This window comes from Asterias rubens, chromosome 18 (genome assembly GCF_902459465.1).
Source record: "Asterias rubens chromosome 18, eAstRub1.3, whole genome shotgun sequence".
Classification (NCBI taxonomy): Eukaryota; Metazoa; Echinodermata; class Asteroidea; order Forcipulatida; family Asteriidae; genus Asterias; species Asterias rubens.
Genome location: NC_047079.1, coordinates 505734 through 528996, shown reverse-complemented (window position 1 = coordinate 528996; position 23263 = coordinate 505734). Strand labels below are relative to the sequence as shown.

At 37.8% G+C, this 23263-nt stretch overlaps 2 protein-coding genes across 2 annotated transcripts; one reads left to right on the top strand and one right to left on the bottom strand.

The window, feature by feature from the left end:
• The first annotated feature begins 2684 nt into the window (after positions 1-2684).
• On the top strand, positions 2685-4158 carry LOC117302426. The gene is made up of 2 exons (XM_033786366.1): positions 2685-3960; positions 3994-4158. Exons 1-2 carry the CDS (start codon positions 3309-3311, stop codon positions 4065-4067), a joined length of 726 nt encoding a protein of 241 aa, XP_033642257.1. The 5' UTR covers positions 2685-3308; the 3' UTR covers positions 4068-4158.
• A 1992-nt stretch (positions 4159-6150) lies between these two features.
• Positions 6151-23237, bottom strand: LOC117302704. Its single transcript, XM_033786702.1, has 5 exons — positions 23149-23237; positions 13710-13916; positions 13285-13412; positions 12216-12485; positions 6151-10231 (listed from the first exon to the last, which is right to left on the bottom strand). Exons 1-5 carry the CDS (start codon positions 23215-23217, stop codon positions 8332-8334), a joined length of 2574 nt encoding a protein of 857 aa, XP_033642593.1. The 5' UTR covers positions 23218-23237; the 3' UTR covers positions 6151-8331.
• Positions 23238-23263: the final 26 nt, after the last annotated feature.

The window sequence follows — 23263 nt, the reverse complement described above, 5'->3', positions numbered from 1 at the left end:
CAGAAAAGCAATGGATAAGGGTATTCAAAATGAATACACAATTTTCTTTTTACAGTTAAAATCTATTTATACTCGTTTGACTCAATTTCCTTATTGACTGTAAATATTTTGAATGAAATTCAGCAAAGATCACGACTGATCGTTTTCGTTCAAGTAGGTTTTACTCTTTAACATTTTAATTTAAAGTTTTGTTGAACATTTTAGATTAGAATGTGACCACACATATAGACCCCTTGCAAAACGCGCAGCATACTGACATTTACCTATTGTTGGTGTCATTTTAGGTCAAAATCGTATACAAACATGTACAAAAGAGAGTTGACACCCAAAGTTAGGTGCATTGTTTGGAGGCTGTTACTGTATTGTTTAAGAATTCAATAGCTCCCCCTTGCATAAATGTGAAACGCTACAGGTATGTCGAGGTCAGGCGCAGTTTTTACGCACAGAGAACAGCTATGTTCAATGATCTGCCCCGTTTTTGAGAGTAAGACGTGATACGCAGTGGGTCTATACCGTGTCATTACTTTCATATACAAAATAATTACTCTATTGTGACTCCAACAATAAGCTGTGTATTCTCATGATTCAGGGAGGTTCATGTTTTATGTCTGGTTCATTTTCCACTTAGCAGAGTCTTTGGCCATATCTGAATTGGTGGCTACGATTATGGCTAAGGCTGGTGCCACATGATGATGTGAACATCTAGCCATAGCCATACCTATAGGAGCCGTTTCAGACACAGTCTTCATGGTCTTAGGACTCTGCTTCATGGTCTTAGGACTCTGCTTCATGGTCTTAGGACTCTGCTTCATGGTCTTAGGACTCTGCTTCATGGTCTTAGGACTCTGCTTCATGGTCTTAGGACTCTGCTTCATGGTCTTAGGACTCTGCTTCATGGTCTTAGGACTCTGCTTCATGGTCTTAGGACTCTGCTTCATGGTCTTAGGACTCTGCTTCATGGTCTTAGGACTCTGCTTCATGGTCTTAGGACTCTGCTTCATGGTCTTAGGACTCTGCTTCATGGTCTTAGGACTCTGCTTCATGGTCTTAGGACTCTGCTTCATGGTCTTAGGACTCTGCTTCATGGTCTTAGGACTCTGCTTCATGGTCTTAGGACTCTGCTTCATGGTCTTAGGACTCTGCTTCATGGTCTTAGATGCTGCTTCATGGTCTTATGACTCTGCTTCATGGTCTTAGGACTCTGCTTCATGGTCTTAGGACTCTGCTTCATGGTCTTAGGACTCTGCTTCATGGTCTTAGGACTCTGCTTCATGGTCTTAGATGCTGCTTCATGGTCTTAGATGCTGCTTCATGGTCTTAGATGCTGCTTCATGGTCTTAGGACTCTGCTTCATGGTCTTAGGACTCTGCTTCATGGTCTTAGGACTCTGCTTCATGGTCTTAGACTCTGCTACAGTCGAACCATGGGGCCGTTAATAAAATCACCTTTCAAGAATCTGTGCCATACTGCCTTGACCATTATGCCATGTCAAATTGCCTTCCCAAAACAAGCAAGGCTCATGATTTAGCATGTGACATCACTGGAGCAACAAGAAACTTGGAGGTTAAAGCTTGCGCTACCACAATAAAACTTGTAGGTGGTAGCAATGAAATTGATGCATTTTGGTTACGTTTCTTCCAAAGTGGCGTCACATCATGAGCATTATTTTTAAATGAAATAAACTTTCAAAAGTATGTACATATAAAGGGACAGTACAGGTGTTTTTTTAGCTAAGTTTTTCTTCACCATCAACTGTTACATTTACATTGTACATGGCATGTGAACAATAACAGCGTACATCTGTTCATGCATTTAAAAAACCACAAGTTGTTTTGATTGGCAAGTAGTAGGTCTCTTCTTGTCAGAAGATTGCATGTTACCAGGAACGTTGTGTTCTGTTCAATGAAACAAGAAGAATGTACATGTAGCTCTTCATTCAAGTAATAGAATAGAATAGATTATGTATAAAGAACAGATTGTGGTGACAGATAAGGCCTTAAACTTGCTTTCATAAGAAATTTGAATAAGATAACTACTTCCGAGTTCAAAGATTTAGAACGTTTAGGCCTATATAGGAAAAACAAATTAAAAATAAATGGACAATTGAAAAAGATGAGAATCTTTTAATGTACACTGTGGTAATAACATGATATCTGTTTACTAATGGAAACTTTACATCATTTTATATTACCGGTACCCATATTATATGGTAATGTAACCAATTTGTACAAATAATAAGGACCTTATAGTGTGATACTATACAAATATTGAGTGGCCCAGAGTGGAATGGGAGGAATTCTATCGCAAGGTAAAATTTGGACTGTTCCATTTCACGAGGCGAAGCCGAGTGAAATGGAACAGTCCAAATTCTACCGAGCGATAATATCTCTTCCATTCCACGAATTAAAGCCACTCAATATTTGTTTTATATAACTGACATATAGATCCTTGTCATTTGATGTATTTTAATAGTATAACATTATGAAAAATCACACAAATTACTGACAACAAAAAATCATATAGCATCGCGTAGCTGCAACAATGCACAAATCGGATCACAACCTTTTGCACAGATGCTCCTTTGTTTTAGCAGCGGCGCTGTACTGCTCAAAAACATTGGGAACAAGGATGAAACTAACTGTTGAATGGGAAATGCCGTTCCCCATGGGTGAAAAGGTCTTTTTGATCGCTGGTGCAGATGGGAGTTATAGTGAATGTCACGTGAAGTAAGTTCCACCAATCAAATGACAAGGATCTGTACGTCAGTAATATAATCATTTATACTGTAATGTAATCCTCAGGGAACAGTCAGGTCAGTCACAATACTTCATATTCAATAGACTCACAACTCACTGAAATAAATGGGCACTGTATTTTCCTATTGATGTAATATCCCTCAAAGAAGAACTTAATGAAGTTGCACTCAATACCTTCAATTTTTCATCAATTTACTGTTGCTCACATAATCATTCTTTATGTGTAAAACTATTTAACTTGAGAGCGAGTGTGTCAGTACTATTTTGAACTGGAACATTACAAGCCATGATTTAATATTTGATATTAAGTTTTCAATAAAAGACAATCAAAATTAAAGCATAAAGTTCTACTGAATGAGTTTGTTTAATACCCTTTTTGAGAGTTTCACAAGATGATAAAAACCACAAGATGATGTTAACAAAAAGAACGACTGGTATCAATTCATCACTGTTCCCAAGAAGTATGTCAAAAAGCACAACATTTTGTCAAATCCGATTTTGTACAAATTACTTGTATTCTCATTTCCTCCAGTATTTTCATCAAGTTTTAGAATGAGGCCAGACTCGCATGCTGCAAGTTTTAGAATGAGGCCAGACTCGCATGCTGCAAGTTTTAGAATGAGGCCAGACTCGCATGCTGCAGGTTTTAGAATGAGGCCAGACTCGCATGCTGCAAGTTTTAGAATGAGGCCAGACTCGCATGCTGCAAGTTTTAGAATGAGGCCAGACTCGCATGCTGCAAGTTTTAGAATGAGGCGAGACTCGCATGCTGCAAGTTTTAGAATGAGGCCAGACTCGCATGCTGCAAGTTTTAGAATGAGGCCAGACTCGCATGCTGCAAGTTTTAGAATGAGGCCAGACTCGCATGCTGCAGGTTTTAGAATGAGGCCAGACTCGCATGCTGCAAGTTTTAGAATGAGGCCAGACTCGCATGCTGCAAGTTTTAGAATGAGGCCAGACTCGCATGCTGCAAGTTTTAGAATGAGGCCAGACTCGCATGCTGCAAGTTTTAGAATGAGGCCAGACTCGCATGCTGCAAGTTTTAGAATGAGGCCAGATTCGCATGCTGCAAGTTTTAGAATGAGGCCAGACTCGCATGCTGCAAGTTTTAGAATGAGGCCAGACTCGCATGCTGCAGGTTTTAGAATGAGGCCAGACTCGCATGCTGCAAGTTTTAGAATGAGGCCAGACTCGCATGCTGCAGGTTTTAGAATGAGGCCAGACTCGCATGCTGCAGATTTTGCATTTAGTTTCCAGAGATGCGTTATCTGGATGTTCATTGATTTGTATGCAGCACTTAGCGCCAGATAATTTTGTTTTCCTTTTTCACAAAGTGACCTTTGTGTTTGAGGCAAAACCAGTTGCAAGAATTAAACTGCGCCTATAAAGTATCTAAACACTTACAAATGGTCAGATTTATCGGAACCTGAAATAGTATACAAAAATTTAATTGTTCGTTTCTATTCACCGTTAATTTCTGCACGTTTTGACACATCTTGTGTTGCGCTACGATGTTGTTTGGTGGATTTATGGACACTTGAGTGGCTTAAGGTCGAATTTCAAAAGTTGCAAAAGCCCCTATTCACCCCAATTCCAAAAGGGAACTCACATAAGCATCACACTCAGACAAAATCAAGACAAAAGACACAAACTCGTTTCGTTTACATGACCATGAAATTAATTGCCGTATCTTTAACTCTAAAACTGCTGTTATCCTGTCCTCCATTCTTGGTGTGTCCTCCATCATTGTCCTGAACGGCAAGGAGTCGTCTTCTCATACTCTCAATGAGACCTCTGATCTGTCCCTGGTCAATCCCCTGCGATTTCCTGATCAGGATGCAACGCAGAAGTCACCCTCGGACGGCCACTCCTTGGCAGGTCGTCCACATTTCCCTGAGCTTGGTAGCGATTCCACCATTTACTGACCGTCGCTGGTGACGTTTTTACCTCGCATCGACGTACTGGCTTCTATCAAACCAACGATCCGTCCTCTATCCTGTTTGGTCGTTTGAGCCATCTTTCCTGTTATCTTGAAACACCTTTCCCTGTCTTACCATTGTTGTATGCCTCCCATCTTTGACCCCTTTGCTTGGTTACTGACAATTATTGGTGAGTATGTTCATTGCAACCGATTTATCCAAAAAGCGACCAAAAAAACATCATTTATAAAAGGCGAGCAAAAGAAACGCCGATCTTACTCGTCACCATACAACGATTTAGCTTGAATAGGGGCTTTTGCAACTTTTGAAATTCGACCTTATGCCACTCAAGTGCCCGTAAATCCACCAAACATCGTAGCGCAACACAAGATGTGTCAAAATGTGCAGAAATTAACGGTGACTCGAAATGAATAATTATTTTTTGGCATACTGTTTCAGGTTCCGATATATCTGACCATTTGTAAGTGTTTAGATACTTTATTGGCGCAGTTTATATCATATTGACAGATCTGTAAAAATGAAGAAGTTTTTGTCATAAAAAAGAGAAGATAAGCAGTCTCCAAAACCATAGTTTGGGAAAAAGTTCAACTTCACTGCTGCAATTTTCTCCAATAACGGAACATTTGGTTGTGGAGCATTTAAGTCACTTAATGGGAACTCCAGCTAAGTCTCCCTGCTAATAAAGGCAGTGGAAACTATTGGTAATTTCTCAAAATAATTATTAGCATAAAACCTTACTACATGTAGGTATATGAGTAATGGGGAGAGGTTGATAGTATAAAACATTGTGAGAAGCAGCTCCCTCTAAAGTGGCGTAGTTCTGAGAAAGATGAGTAATTTTCCGGGAAATTTGATTTTGAGACCTTGGAATTAGATTTTTAGGTCCCGAAATCACGCATCTCAAAGCACACAACTTTGTGTGATATGGGTGTTTTTTATTTCATTATTATCTCGCAACTTCGCCGACCAATTGAGTTTAACATTTCACAGACTTGTTTTTTTGGGCACACACCAAATGAGAAGACTGGTTTTTGACAATTACCAATTGTGTCCAGTGTCTTTAACAGTATTGACTGCTTTAACTCATGCTATGGTTAAAACTCGCGATTTTACTACAGCATTCTTTTTTTCTGAGCTTCGCCTCAGAAGAAAATAGAATGAGCAGGGGATAAAATAAAACAGTTGGGGGATGTAGTTTCTACCATACATGTAGCATGAGTAAACGCAGTCAATTCTTGATTTAACAACTCGTACAAAAAACCCTAACATATTTATAAGGTGCCAAGAAGCTATCATTGCTAAAGGTATCGTACATTGGTTGTAATAGGAATAATGTACCAAGTGAAAATATGTATAGGGTGTTATAGATCAATGCTTCTAACATCTCCATGTAACTGGTTCGAGTTTGGTTCTTTTAAAATCAGGAAGGTCAATAATTGAGTCACCAGAAAATAAAAGTTAACATTTTTTATTCAAAAAACTTAACATTTCTTCTATTCCAAAATCTTCAACATTACTGGAGAACATAACATAGCTAAAGATTACAGAAAATGACTGGCAATTATACATAACAATCTCATTTGGGCTTGTACATAAAATAATTAACTCTAACGCCGTACGGAAATTGGTATTGCATAGCCCTGCACTTGCTTCACAGCTCGCCAAAAAGGGGAATTTTAAGTCATGCTGGAAATGGACGAGTGAAAATTCTAGTGTGCGATTGATGTGACAAGCTTGAAGGTCTTATTGGCTAGTGAGAAAAATAGTAAGGAAATTCATGAAAAAATACAATGCCTTTATAAAATGCTAGAAGCCATGTTTTGGCTCGGCTAAGGCTGTACAATGCTGTAAGGGTTTCTTCTGTTCTTTCTGTAAAGAACAATTAAATGCAGGTGCATTCATTCATCCATTCCTTTCATACCCATCCAATAATCAACAGATTATACTTATCATATTAGGTAGTTTTATAAAGCACTTTTCACACCCGAAGGGCGTTCCCTAGCGCAACACATTATTACCCCTGGTCACTGGGCCTTAAATCATTCCTTAAACCGTCTCAGCTCCCAAGGGAGCCCTGTGCAACAATGCGCTACTCGGCTAAGTCAACCACAAGAACCATCTCTGCCCTAACTGGTACCCGTTTTCCTCTGGGTGGCGAGATCAATTATAGTTACATATAAGTGACTTGCTCAGGGACACAAGTGTCACGACTCCCAAACCCTTACTCTGTTGGTGAATACTAGGCCTTTAAAAATGGGCTTATATTAATCACAAGCATTTCCCCACTGAAAGTACACAAAAGTTCAGGTCTCAACATATTTTGTTTATACTTTTAGATGTATTTTTCTATTTATATTTTATCCCATATGCATACAAAGACAACAAATCACAGAAAAAGCAAAACAAATTGTCATCTTCGGATAATTTGTTGTCAACACTGTTGGGACGAAACACGTCGAATTGATCCTGCTCTGTAGAATTAGAATGATATAATTTTGAATAAAAATTGAGCCCCTGCTTCAAAATTTCAGCCTGATCTGTGATGACATCCTTGTTCTCACACCCAAGTTTGGAAAAGGATTTAATCTTAAAATTCTGTTTTTCTAAACTAGGAAAACGCTTTTCTTTTCACCAACCTCAATCCAACATGCCCTGTACCTCAATAGCCCTCCTAGCCCTGCTTTCAAAAATCTTCTCTAGCTGCCTCTGCTTACATCTCGGGGAATTCAACACCTCGCATACTCGACTGTATCACCCCTAATCTCGCTTTTATTAATTTCCCAGAGAATACTAGGGTTATCTGAGGTGTTGACTTTTGTAATGTACTTGACGGCGTTTTTGTTTTTACAAACAAAAATAAAGAATTGAATTTCCAAAAACCTCTGCCCCTTTTGTTATCGTTGGAAAGAGTCAAAGTGACCATAGAGTGATCTGTTTTATAACCAGGAACAATATCTGACGAGTCAGTATTACCCCAAAGATGATAATAGACACTTAAAATAATCAACTCTGCAAAGATCAATTAATTCAAGGGAATCTATGATATTTGAGATTAACTTTATTGCAGTGTGTCTTGGCCCACATACAGTCGCAAGGAAAGTCGCCTGAACCCACCCTACTTTTGTTGCCTTCGCTCCATACTTGGCATCTCCTGGTTTGATTGGTTCCCGAACACCTCCATCCTTAAACTCACTATAGTATAACTGATATGTTCACCATGCTGAGAGTGCGCTGCCTTCGCTGGACTTTTCATGTCTGCAGACTGAAACCGGCTGCCTCCCGGAAGGACATCTTCTTAATTGAACTGGCTGATGCCCGACGTCTACATAAACGACCCAGGCTGCACTTCAAAGATGTCCTGCTTTCAACGTCCCAGTTGCCACATGGTTGCCACCTTGGAGATTGTTGCTTAGAATTGCTCCTCCAGTCATTCTGCAATTCCCTCTGGGTACGCAATCTGCTCTCTCGGCTACATTGATGACTGTGACAGACGACAAGCTCATCGTCCTTTATGACTGGATAGGCCATGATGATGACGATTCTATGGTTTCATTGTGACATTCTCAACAATAATTTATTCTGTAAGATCTTAAAAGTGAATCCTATTTAACAAATTTATGAAATGCCTTATATTGTCAAACTTTGCCAAAATTGAACATGGCTGATATTAACAGTGAGTCTGTTGTCAAGGATTCATAGTTTTGTGTAAAAGCTCTCACTGCCTGTCGATACATTGCTGCATCACCTGTTTGCACCTTATGTGAGATAACTTCTTTCAAATTATCCAACATATTTGAAAATTTCTCAAGTTCTATGTCAGCTGTATTATCAGCCAATGTCTCTGTTTTATTTCTCACATTAACAATAGAAGTAGCATCTACAGCAGTTTCTTGATCTTGTCTGGTACCCTGTGGTGCAATAGATGTTACTGGATCAGATGGACGCTCCTTTCTTGGCTGACTTGGCTCAACTAATGACAACTGTCTCTTATGACCAGTAGCAATGTGTGTATCTCGTCTGGTACCCTGAGGTGCAATAGATGTTACTGGTTCAGAAGGAGGCTTCTTTCTTGGCTGACTTGGCTCAACTAATGACAACTGTCTCTTATGACCAGTAGCAATGTGTGTATCTCGTCTGGTACCCTGTGGTGCAATAGATGTTAATAGTTCAGAAGGAGGCTCCTTTCTTGGCTTACTTGGCTCAACTAATGACAACTGTCTCTTATGACCAGTAGCAATGTGTGTATCTCGTCTGGTACCCTGTGGTGCAATAGATGTTAATAGTTCAGAAGGAGGCTCCTTTCTTGGCTTACTTGGCTCAACTAATGACAACTGTCTCTTTTGACCAGTAGCAATGTAATGAAGCTTTTCTTGTACTTGGTTGTCGAGTGAAATAAAGTTCACAGTGGGTAGATTAAGCATCTTAACAACAGCACCCTGATGTATACAGGGGTAACCACTGTGTCCAATGGAACATGTACACATGAGCAATTCCATATTAACAGTGTACGTATCATCCTGTTTCTCACCTGGTACCTCATATTCTGTAGCTGTTAACTGGACAATACCATCTGAGCTAACATTCTGCTCCCCTTGCAAACCTGGAAGACAGTCTGCTTTATTGTTAACAGCATCAGTGAGCTTCATCCGATAGAATGGATCTGTTCTAGTGACAAGGAAGTCAACTAACTGCACCACATTGAATGCCTTTAAAGGCATGACAAGCTTATCCTTGGTTACTTGCATCGCTGCCTTAAAAACTTGATGTGTGTTGCTTTGGTCAAAAGGCATGGAAAACATGAGGCAAAGTGCCCAAGTGTTGCGCTTCTCAAAAACTCTTGCCAAGTATTCTGTGAACTTTGGGAATTTTCTTGCAATGTTGTCTTCATGTGCTCGCTGATAAAACATTTCCAACATCCCTGGTGATTCTGCACAAAGCATAGCTTTAACCAGCGCAAAGAGATGTGGCCTATCAGCAGCTGGTATTCCATGCTTTGTCTTGGTACCCCATAACCATCCCCACATTGTTTTCAGCATACTGAATGCACATAGAATAACTTGGGAATCAGGAAAGACCTTTTGAACAGCACTCTTCTGAGACTCACTGTCATCAATAATGAAGATACGTGGCCCTTTATTACCTTGCCCGTTAAATGCTTCCTTTGTTAACAACGACTTATACAAAGATAATGCCTGTGACATTGTGTCTGGTGATTTGTTTGTGGTGATCAGGCAACCAACAGGAAGACCTCCTATATTGGTTGGAGTCATAAAATTAAACACGTGAACGTTTTTTCGATCCACTGGCATTGAATTGACAAACACCATTTCCCCACTTTGTTTAAACTCAGCAGAAACCCTTTGCATCAATAGAGATGACATGGCTACGGCAGTGTTGTTATCAGCAGTGACCTTGATAGTGATGATTGGTTGTTGAACCTTGGCATTATACTTGTTGACAGAAGCCTGCAAGTCGGATATCAATTCCTCAGCTCCTTTACGTCTCTGTACAGTACTCACAGTCTTGTAGTATAACCTGTCAAATGAGACAATCCACGCTACAAGTTAGTCAACTTTCCTTCAAAACATTTCTTTATTTGTTTATTATCAATATCTTTTCTACTGCAGGTACATTTGTAAGTCTAATATTTTGATATGAATTTGGACAAACTGCAACCTTTTATCTTACAAGTCATGTGAACACGATCTGTGAAATCTTGTTTATTGACCCCTTTCACAACGCACAGTGCATTCACAAGCACATCTGCCATTTTGGGAGTCAAAGTATACAAAAAGGAAATGGTCAATGTGCATTGTTTGGGAGGGCATTCCACATAGTACAACATGTACAACATGTACAAGGGTGATGTATTCTTTATGATCAAGTCCACAATTTCATTAGGATGTCAAGCTTGCTTTTCAATGGCAAGAACGTTTTTCTGAAAAAATTAAATGTTTCATTTTATTTCTAAAGGAACATTACAGAATTGTTTTTTTGTTGCTAACAAAACAGTGCTGGCAGTGTAAGCACTTCATGTAATCCACCATATACATGAACTGACAAAACTGTAGAAGTTTGAGATCGATCAGCCATCTGGGTCATGAGAGAATAGTGAAAAACTGATTACACATTTTGCATTGCATCAATGCCAACATATAAATGAATAAAACGCTCACTGAGCGATAAACTCCAAACGCGAAGCTAGATTATTTATTTCTCATCAAATATGACATTTCAGACAGAAATATTTCAAGGGATTCTTTTTAACTATCATCATAATTAGACCGTGTAAGTTTTAAGTAAATCTGTGATCTTCACGATTCTTTTTCTTCTTACCAATTCTGTTACGTTCCTCTTAGTAGATTTATAGTGCCACTAATTTAGTATGTGGTCATAATATCATGACATACAAAGAAGGATGTAGTGTATTTTGAAAATAGGCATAAAATAACAGCCGTGCAACAAATACGCATGTACCACGGCTAAGGATGCGCACTACGCATGATGCACAGCGCGGCGGATAACATGAGTGATGTTAACCAGTGTACATTACCTTGATTATTATTATTATTATTATTTTTAATATTATTATTATTATTATTTATTTGGCATAAAAACACATACAAAATACAAACATAATCAAAAACAAAACAAAAACCAGAGACATATATGCCTGGAATTAAAAAAGTTTACCTAAAAACTGTAACCCGAAGGCCTTCAATTCCAATATCCCTGTTATAGGATTTGAGGCATTGCATGGTGAGGTATCAATGTATATTGGGTTTGCGGTAACACCATGTGTGTATCTACTTGCCAGGTAGAGTTGTTCTTAGGGAACTGTCTTGATTTATTCTACTGCCGTGGAGTAGATAATCGGAGGTTCCGGAGACTTCTCAGTTCTGAAAAGAACTGTCCTGCTTATTAACTATTACCAGGGCGGATGGTATAGAAATTAGACTGGACTACTACTTTAGCTTACAGGATCGTAATTAACTGTACTGCCGCGGAGTCAGTTCTGAAATTGGTCTCAACGTTTCGACTAGCTTGCTCTAGTCATCGTCGGGAGACTCCTCGGGGGGAAATGGCACCCGAATTTCCCCCCGATGGTGTACAAAACGCCATGGACCCAGTCACAGATTTACATTTAACCTACAGGGTTTAAAAATAATGATAGTGGAAAGCTTCTCTTCAAATACTACTAACTGAGGTTCTGTAGTTTTTGAGTAAAACATGTCACAAAATAATTTTCGTCTCAGGAAGACGAAAATTATTTTAGCATGTGAAATCCCAACCAGTTATGATATTATATACCATAACCATAGCATAACTGGTTTATACGTTTTTACATGCTATAAATGAGACGCAAGTTTTTTGCTTTACTCTTTTCTCAAAAACTACAGCACCTCAGTAAGTAAAATTTCAAGGGAAGCTTTCTACTATCATATTCTTCAAGCTGTGTAAGTTTAATGTAAATCTGTGGACATTGTGTTTTGTGTTAGCCAATTATTGTTGGTTTTACCTGTAACACCATTGGACATCTGGGATAACAGCACGGTCAGCTAAGGCCATTTGCAGGTAGTTATCTCTATACAGACACTGCATGTCATATTTATGAATTTCTAGAGCAGATGATGGACTATGCCCAGCTTTGAACAACTTGTTGAATTTATGCTTTGTAGCTTTACATACATCACGATGACGTAGGACATCTGCACTTTCTAAGGCATGATTGTGGTCAAATCCCATCCTTAACCTTGTTGGAAATTCCAGACAATGTGAGGCATTCTTCCTGCAGGGAACAATTATTTCAAAGTATTTTAGAAGTGAAGAAAAACCAAATAAAATGTTAACAGTTTACTGTTCCCAAGCACATACAATTTGTAGTCTCCACAGCAGTGATGCTTTCTAACCACACACAAAACAACAACAGGTATTTTTTTTTACAGAAACTTCTAAAAAAATTTATTTGGCATGTCATGTAATGTAATCATTTGCTACCTCTATCAGCCAGAAACTGAAGAAGAGGCTCCAAATTTTTTAATCCAATTTCACCAGATTACTTCCAAACAATTTTGGTTTTCAAGACCCAATAATTCCTGATTTGAACAAAAAACTATACAGGGTTCCAATCAGTCAAATAAACAACTCTAGGAATCGCTCCTCAGAGCTTAAGTTTTGATTTTGGAACTAAGCATTGTTAATGTCTTTTGCTTGATTGATTGATGATTGATTGCTTGATTGGTTGACTGATTGATTGATTGCTTGCTTGCCTGCTTGATCGATTAATTGATCGCCTGATTGATTGATTGATTGATTGACTGCCTGCTTGCCTGCTTGATCGATTGATTGATTGATTGATTGATTGATTGATTGATTGGTTGATTGACTGCCTGCTTGCCTGCTTGATTGATTGATTGATTGACTGCTTGCCTGCTTGATTGATTGAGTGATTCATTGAATGACTGATTGATGGTTGAATGATTGATTGATCGATTAATTGATTTATTCACTAATTTGTTGATTGATTGATAACAATGAGGTGGTTCAGAACATAAAAGTAAATTAAAACAAATTTCAATTGAACTGACCTTCGGGTTCTTACCCCAATTTTCTGCACAGTAATATTGATGAAAGCTTGACATCTTGTGTTCTTGCTGGAGAGCTTTTGATTTGTTGTTATAGCTGCCCTTGTGTTGTGGTGACATCTGAATCGCTTCTTTAAGTGAAAAATGTAAGAGTATAAGCTGTTAGTACAATTTGAGTATGGTCCATCAAATGAACACACTGTTCTCAAGTTATGGGCAGTTTTCAAATTACTAATAGCATTGCAACCTAACTAGATGAACATCCAATCCATTTATTTCATTCAATTTACAAACATTCAATAGATCAATTAATGAAGAGTACTTGATGGGGTTTTTAAATAAAAATATCCACAACCTACTAAGGTCAAATGGACCCCGGCATTCGAAAACCCCCAGGATTTCTGAACTGCTTGGCAAATGTATCTTACCTTAAAGATATTTACAGGGCCCGACTGTGGCCAAGTTCTGCTCACTCGCATCGTCGTCATAGACTTCTTTTGAAACTGCTGCAACCATTTGCTTGCATCAGGTTTTGTTTTGATATTTACTCCCAATGTTGCAAGGAAAGCATCTCTGCTTGTATCTGTGTCTCTGTATTCACAAATACAGTAGTTGTAACTGGAAGGCAGAATCCTCTGCAAAAATGTAAAGTACCAATGAAATTTGTTAAGATAAAATTGAACACAGTCAGTGGTGTGAAAACAACTCAGTCAGCCGTGACAATATTATTGCTGAAGCACAGCACAGTTAGGTTTCCTAACTGTTCAAGCTGTCATGGTTATGGGGCTTTGCAATACTAGAGTGACTTCTTTGCGTTTTATCTCCACAAATGAGATTCCATCAGCTCCATGTGTCAGACTTCAATAAACAGTGGACAATATTTTGAGCCTGTTAGTACAAATTTGTGAAATTGAGTGGACATGGTGAAGATGACGGCATAACACAATGTACTCTGAGGATGTCTCACTGGACCACTTGGTACATGAAGTGGGAGTTTGCACCTTCAATGCATCTGCGCCTCATATCTCACTCTCAACCAGCTGCTTGTCATTGGCGTGCTCACTTCTATCAGATCCCTGACACCTGACACAAGTTTTTCATCTTCCCATTCTATGTATACGTATTGAGCTATATGGTGACAGCTGCCTTCAAATTAAACTTGTCCAAGAATTGCAAAACACAATAGAGAACTAAAACTTACAAGACAATAGGACCAACTATGTAGCTATTGTTTTGAGTTATATCGAAATGTCTAAGGACAATCACTTAATAAAACTTTTGTAAAATTAATAAAAACTTTGATTTTTTTTAAATTTTGCACGCCATATACTAGCTTCTGAATATTCATTAAAATGACAACCAATCAAAGTACTGGAAACATGTGACATTGCTCCAATACAGTGCATGCATTACCACGGGATGGCGGACGATCTCTTGCACAACAAAAGCACCAAAACTTGTAAGATTTCAACACACGATTAAGTGCAAGTGTCGTGTAAAAAAGTTTGTGAGATGATTTAAAACTAGAACAGCGAAGCTGCCATGGCGAGCTGCTGAACGCCAGATAGAACCAACGACTGACAGAAAAACAATTATTTGATCAACTGATGGTAAAGGGGTGGGAATACTGACTTGAAGTATGAAGTAATGACCATTAATTTAAGGTTTTCATTGCTTTATCTCATTCAACTGGAACCAGTGTTCTTTGAGTTTTATCTTTTCATATTATCTACATGTACGAAGCAATATTGGATTTAAGTTCAAGTCAGTATCTGCTTACATCAAGGAAATAAGGAGTTTTGCTTATTCAAGCTTTTCAATGTTTTAGCTCATTCAACTGAATCCAGTGATTAATTCTGCGAGTTTTATCTTTTCATATGAATCAACATAAAAGAAGCAATATTTGACTTAAGTTTCAAGTCAGTACATCATTGCAATCAGGAGTTATGATGACCATTTATATTTTTCAATGTTTCAGCTCATTCAACTGGAACCAGTGACAGAGAATTTGATTTTTGTTTTAACACTTTATTTAAAAACTTTAAGATTTTAATTTGAATTCCTTTTTTATATGTCAATGTTTGAGCTTGAAAAAAACTTCAACATTTTTTTTGTTCCACAAAAATGTACAAATATTTGTTTTATTCCAAATTTGTTAAACATTTTTAGAAACCCATTCATGATCATATGTTTTTGATAGTCACATAAATGTATTGTCAACCCCAAACTTTGATTCCCATTTACTGTGAGACTGTGCAAGCTCCACCGGTGACAGAAGCTCTGCTGTTTACTCAAGGTCTGTGGTTTCATCAGGCTTAATCAATGCTGAGAATAAAGTTTCCTATCATAGGTTTTTATAAAATGATGAATTTTTGGTATAGATTGATCACTTGTGCCAACAATAGAATGTTATACCAACAATCCAATAAGTCAAAGAAACAACATCCATTCTTGAAAGTTCAAAACAAAAATATCATAGTGCTAGATCAAGTTTCATTCTCCTTCAGTCACTAGATAGATCACATGATGTGGATGTTATTTGAGATTCTATGGCGTGCCAATATGGGGAAAATATTTAAGTATTTTAAGTGAAAGTGAATTTTTTTTTTTTTAAATTTGGATAATCTTGCAGACTGTAGTGTAAACTGTAAGTGTAATAAATTCTGATAAACGTAATACATGTATGTAAATAATATGCCTAAATTAAAGAGAAAATACACAGATGGGGTTTCGGACCTCCTAAACCAAACATGGCTGGTCTGAAATGGGGGAAAATAGAATTGTATTGTTATAAAGTGTTTTGGTTGCGATAACGTAACCCTCCTGCCATCCGGAGGTTACATTACCGCAATATTCCAATATTATTTGTAATGTTACTACTAATAACTTTATAACAAAATCAAGCTTTTTATGGAACAATGGTGGGACTGAACTGTTACATTAAAATGAGGCCTACCACGCAGTGTGAAAATCAAACTTTTTAACTGGGTGCCGGGTTTGTATTTGCACATGTGCCGAGTTTGTGGATGCCGAAATTGCAAGGTGCCGAGTTTGCAAGGTGCCAAGGTTGTAGGTGCTGAGTTGGCAAGGTGCTGAGTTTGCAGTTGCCGAGTTTGCAAGGTGCCATAGTGACCGGTATCCACCAGTAGCCCCAGTAGTCAGTACAGTACACGCAGCGGTTACACACCTAAATTCCGACACCCCTATGTTCCGACATCCCTATGTTCCGACACCCCTATGTTCCGACCCTAATATTCCGACACCCCTATGTTCCGACAACTGAACCTATATTCCGACACCCATGTTCCGTCCCTAAATTCAGACATCCCTATGTTCCGACAAGTTATTTTCGCACATTATTACTCTGTTAACCAAACAACAAAAACACATCTTGTATTACAGATTTCCTGGCGAAGTTTGGCCGGGAATAAGTTTGAACATTCATAAGATATTGCATAACTTTTAAAAGTGATCCCAGCAGGCACACAACGTCTTTCTGACATCATATTATGGTTGATTTTGAGTCGCGACGTCAGATTACCAAAAAGTTACTAAAATGCAACGTCAGATTGGCGACAAGAATCAAACGTAAATTAATAACGTCGTATGGACGTCGTAAGATGATCATGACTATGATAACTGAAATGTAACCGAAAATGAACGTTACATTTTAGGTAGATTTATAACTTAATAGTTGCTTAGACTTAATTTTGTTGTCATAATCTAACCATCGTTTTATTACAACAGTCTGACCATAATAGGACATCGCTCAATGACGTTACCAGATAGTAACGTCATTGAGCAGACGTTGCATAGACGTCTTTTGTATTTCCCTTTGTAACCATAATTGTATTACCATAAGCCGACCATTAACAAACGTAATGTTATTGTTTATATTATAACCAGTATGTAGTGTCATTATATTTTGGTCAACCTGTGACGTTAGTATGACGTCATAATATGTACATCAGTATTTCGTCATATTATGGTCAGCTTGTAACGGCAATTTACCGTCGTGACATCATTTGCATGTTATGCAAATTTTGAGGTCAGGCCTAGATGTGGTTACATACTGCATTATACAACAAATTAATCGGTAATTAGATTTTGTGATAAATTAAATGTGTGAACTAAATTTGACAGCTTAATTCAAAAATTTTAATTAAAACTACAAAGTTTTAATTACAATCTAACACTCATGACTGCAAAATTCTTGAAACCGATCGGTATATATACACATGCTGTACCATTGAATAGTACACCGTATATCATAGGTGCGGTGACTAGAGGTTGACGAAGGGAGATCAAGCGGATTGTAGGCCCTATGTGTGCATTGTATTAATTGATGTTAATAATTAAAAATAAATTAACTAATAAATAATAAACATAATTGATGTAACGTCAAGTTTGGTGTATTATAACGTCTAAACGATGTCATTAATTGACAATATGCCAACGTCGGTTTGTGGTCGGAAAAATTACGTTGTAACATGGTCGATAACATACGTCCTACAAACTTTCACATAGAACCATGAGCCGACCGTCATCCGACGTTGGGATTTGACATTGATTTAACATTACTATGACCATCTTGTGCCTGCTGGGTTGTTGTATAGCAAAGCCGTATATAGTCAGCAATTTCACGAAGGGCCAAAAAGTCCCCTGCAGCCAAATATGTCTGTTTCGAGAAAACCGCGTTTTAAGTTTAGCTAATTTTGAAACTACTAGTTGTAGTTGGTAGACTATTCAAAATTTAATCTTGGAATTGTTTACATGTCAGGGAAGGAGAGATCCTACATGTAAATCATACAAATCTGTTTCAATTTTGTCCCTAACGTGTTTAATAAATGAGTAATTATTTAATTAACAAAATGTTCTCTTCGTGAAAACGTTACAAAACATGGTCTGCGTGCAGCGCGTCATGTAAACTTTTTGGCAGTTCGTGAAAATGCAAAAGCCGAAGCACCCACTTTTGACATCGTGCCAAGGGATAATTCCACGCGGTAGAGCAAAACACTTTAATGCACTTCGTGAAAACGTAATACCGGGTGGTGCTTATTTTTTGTCCTTTTAAGTTTTTGGCTCTTCGTGAAAACACAAAAGCCGGCGCGCTCATGATTGGCACTGTGCCAGCTGTACAATCAACGTGGTAAGGTATACACATAAAGTACAAAAAGGTTTTTGGCTATTCGTGAAATTATAATTCCAGGTTCTTGAGGGTTTTGTCATTCATCAAATTAGCGTAATTAAGAAACTAGAAAAATTTGAGACCTACATGTATAACTTCGTAAATAGTTAGATCCAGACCACAATAGTCAAATCCACCAAAATTTTTTTAAAGGTTTTTGGCCCTTCGTGAAATTGCTGACGAATTGTTAAGGTGTATACTCAGATAGGATCTGTATAAAATATATTGAAATGAAACATGAGTATTAATGTTGATTATAATATGCCCCTTAACAATAAGTGAGTTATAAGTTATTAACTACCTGCCACTGGGCAGAATCAAGAATTGACAAACAAATGTGAATTTTTCTTGAACAAAATGTTCATTAAAAACTTCATGAAAAATGTTTGAGAAAAATTCATGAAAATTGTTCATGAAAAGTTCATCAACCAATTGTTCCATTTGTTGTTCAAGAACATTCATGAACTGTTCAAGAACATCATGAAAAGTTTGATGGCCAGTTCATGAACTGATGTCAATGAACAAACCTGAACTGTTCATGGGTCTTCAAGAACAATTCATGATCATCTCACCGGGGGTGGAGTGATGATTTTCAAAAGCCATTTGCGCGAAAACGCACAGATAACTTTTTGGTTTGCACAGATAGAAAGTTGGGTAAGGAACTTAACGATACTATTAATGATTTTAACTATTCCAACAAAGCCTTTTTCGATTCCCTTTTTGTGTTTATTTGAATCGGGAGTTGCAGAATAGTGCAACTTTGAAGTAGTGCAATTCGTCAACATTTCTCAATTCTGCTACTCAACGTTGCACAATAATGCAACGTTGCATTATCTGCACTTTGCGCGGACTGACATACGATAGGAAACTTTATTCCCAGCATGATTTAGCTTACACAGTCTCGCGGTAAACGGGAATCAAAGTTGGGGATCGAAAACGTGTGAGGGTCGATAACATATTACGACCCTACAATAGAGCAGTCACCCACCCCATATGACCATGATGACCACTACACTAGTATTCACAATGGACCACAACGGACTATCTCTCGCAATGTACACGTTTATGTAAGACCAAAATTACTCAAAATAATTTTTGGCATAAAACCTTACTTGGTAACGAGTAATGGGGAGAGGTTGATAGTATAAAACATTGTGAGAATAAAGTGACGTAGTTTTAGAAAAAGGAGTAATTTTCCACGCATTTGATTTCAAGACCTCAAGTTTAGAACTTGAGGTCTCGAAATCAAGCATCTAGCACACAACTTCGTGTGACAAGGGTGTTTTTTTCTTTCATAGTTATCTCGCAACTCTGACGACTGATCGAGCTCAAATTTTCACAGGTTTGTTATTTTATGCATAGGCCTATATGTTGAGATACACTAGGTGAGAAGACTGGTCTTTAACAATTACCAATAGTGTACACTGTCTTTAAAATATTTTAATTTTTCCCCCATATTGGCACACCATAGAATCCCAAATAGTAACCACCTCACGTGATCCATCTAGTGACTAAAGCAGAATGAAACTCAATCTAGCAGATAGTAATTTTGTTTTTAACTTTCGAGGTTGGATGATGTTTCTTTGACTCATTTGAATGTTGGCATAATAATGCACTAGTGATTTGTACCAAAAATCAATCATTTTATAAATGTTTGAGCATAACCAACGACAGAAAACTTTATTCTCAGCATGATTAAGCCTGATGAAAACACAGACCGTGAGTAAACTGCATAGCTTCTGTTACCGGTGCAGCTTGCACAATCTCGCAGTAAACGGGAATCAAAATTGGGGTTCGAAAACATATGAGGGTCGATAAGGTATGACGCTACGATATTATATGCCTTTTTCTTTGAATTGGGAAAAAAATAATGATGCCATATCAACCGATGCCCTAATTATCTTCATTTGTTTACACAACGTATGAAGTATGCAAGCATAAATAAAAACTTGTTGGATATTGAAATGTTCACACCATACAGCGATCATTGATGACTTCAACTGGTCCCATTTGTTTTGAGTTTTTCCTGTTTTCAAGGTAAACGAGAAAGAATAGACCTAATGCATTGACATCATCCACCCGCCAACTTTGAGGTCAAACGGTGACGAAACAATTGAAACGCACATAGATTGGCCAATGAACAACCTCCTTTTGACCTAGTCTGGTTCCCAGACCCGAAAATCTCCGACTAGGCTCTGTCGAATTTAGGGTCCGGTATCACCCAAAATCACGTGATCAAAAAGGAGGAATTCCTCCTTTTTCGAAGTTATCCAAAATGTTACAAACGACAACGTGTTGTCGTCAACATTCGGACAGTATCGTTGATGTTGGGTATGGAATCGTAGTGTCAGTCCTGTCGGCCGTAGATCCAGGAGTTTTTATGCCAGCTATTGTCAATGCAGGCGTTGTGCCTAATAAAGTGTTTGCAAAGCGATGCAACAAGTTCAAAATATATAAACCTGGGAAATCGCTCCGGGATCTGGTAAGTTTTTGTCCTTTTTCTTCATAAATATTTGTTCAGAGGTGTTATGACTTGAGTGTTCATTGGACATTTATTGAGGATTAAGTTTCATGATTTTTAAAAGTGGTAAAAATGGGGCAAATCCATTGACTAGCTGTTGAAATTATACGTATTGAACCAGATTGTCATTATTTGACGATCAAAATAATCTCGTAACCCTCCGGCCTGGCGGCCGTTTGGAGGAGGGTTACGTTATCGCAACTAGTACGTGCAGACATGGTTTCCCTGGAGATGACCCCCGACCCCGACAAGTTGCGTCATGCTCTATTTTTAACTGTGGGTGATACCTGACCTAAGATTTTTAACAAGAGACGTCAAGGAATCTTTGATCAGGGGACCAGACTGCTTTTGACCTCAAGGCGAGGGCGCCGTACTGAAATGACGTCATGTCCCGGTGAAGCCATACGTGGAAGAAACATCAGATCCTCCTCTTACCAGTTTTCACGCTATTATGCCTTTTTTTTTGAATTGGGGAAAAAATAATGATGCCATATATATCAACCGATGCCCTAATTATCTTCATTTGTTAATATGAAGTAGGCCTATGCAAACATATATTAAAACTTGATGGACATTGAAATGTTTACACTACACACCGATCTTCGATGACTTCAACTGGCCCCATTTGTTTTGAGTTTTTCCTGTTTTCATCGGCAAACAAGAAAGTATGGTTTCCCGGTGAAGCCATACATGGAAGAAACATCTGCAGTGACTACAAGTGTTCTTTGAGACTTTGTCATGTGTACGACTCTATAAATATAGCCAGCAGTTGTCTTCGTTTTATTCAAAATATTTTTAATGAAATTTGTAAAATTCCCATGGTAATTTGCAAAAAATAACAAGAACAAATAATTTAATAAAAAGTGTGAATAAATTATTGGCTTTCAAATCTGATTTTTATTTATTTTTTTCCCCCTTTTTTCCCTTAAAATTTATAACAAAACGTATAAATAAACAGTGATAATTGAATCAACACGCTGATGTTTAAATTTAAATATTAATAATAATATTTATATGAGGGTTAAAAAATAAAAATCTCCAAAAATATTAGAAAATGATACTTATAAGGCACATGGCTTCTTTAAGCCCCTGTATTTTTTTTCTTCAGAATGCTCAGCAAAATATTCAGTCACATGATTTGATCATCATGAATTGTGAATTGAAATAGTGTTTGATGAAACTTTTTTGGTGGGCAAATATTTTTATATGGCCTCAACATTATGACATATTTTTGTACCTTGTAGAAATGCCTAAAATACCAAACTTTTTGCATTTACAAGTGCAAATAACCAGTGGAGCCTTACGTGTTTCTAAGTTTTGGTCAAGGGAGAGGAGACTCTTTGCTTGGCAAATAAAACCACAAATTTTTTATCTAGGGACCGTTTACATCGCGCACAGAGAGGTGAAAGATTTGCTACGATTTTAGGGACACCTCGAAAACAGGACCTCCTACGAGACAACTTTCCGTATGGCGCCACCACTTTTTCACTCTTTTTTACAAAAAGGGATATCTCATTGAGGTAAATTAGATACTATATTATTTCATATCGAATGAAAAAGTAGTGGCGCCTTACGGAAACTTTTCCAACCAAAATATTGTTATCTAGGGACTGTTTAAATCGCACACAGAGAGATAAAAGATTTGCCACGATTTTAGGGACACCTTGATCTTGAAAACAGGACCTCCTATCCTACGATGTCCCACTTTCACTTGCATTCATTTATTCATTCATTCATTCAATTTTAATAAAAAACCAACTGGCAGCACGAAGCTGAATAATGTGGCATTACAAGATAACAATATTGATAAAAATAGCATAGATAAAAAAACAAAAATTGCACCACCGCGGGGTACAAAGGAACATTATAAGAAGACGACAATAAGTAAAAATAAATATTAGATAAACCACTAATAAAAGACACTTTAAAAAATGCACAGGGTGTTGGGGGAACCCTCTTATACATTGAAACCCCACTATGGAATAAAACCAGCTAAAAAAGAGAAACCCTAGCAGTTAAAAACTGAACATATGACAAAAACAATGATAGAAAATGGTGCATGTACACTTGCACCAAATTTGTGATGTGAGAGACGAGTAGAGACTGGTGCCAACTGGGAATCGGTTACATCCATTTTAGAGTTGCAGAACCAACTTACCGAGAGATTGCCTTTCTGAACTTGTGACAACAAGACCGACGGATTGCAAACACGAACTTTTAACTCCATGTTGTTTACCAGCGTGACATGACCGACCACGAAGCGATTGGGTGTT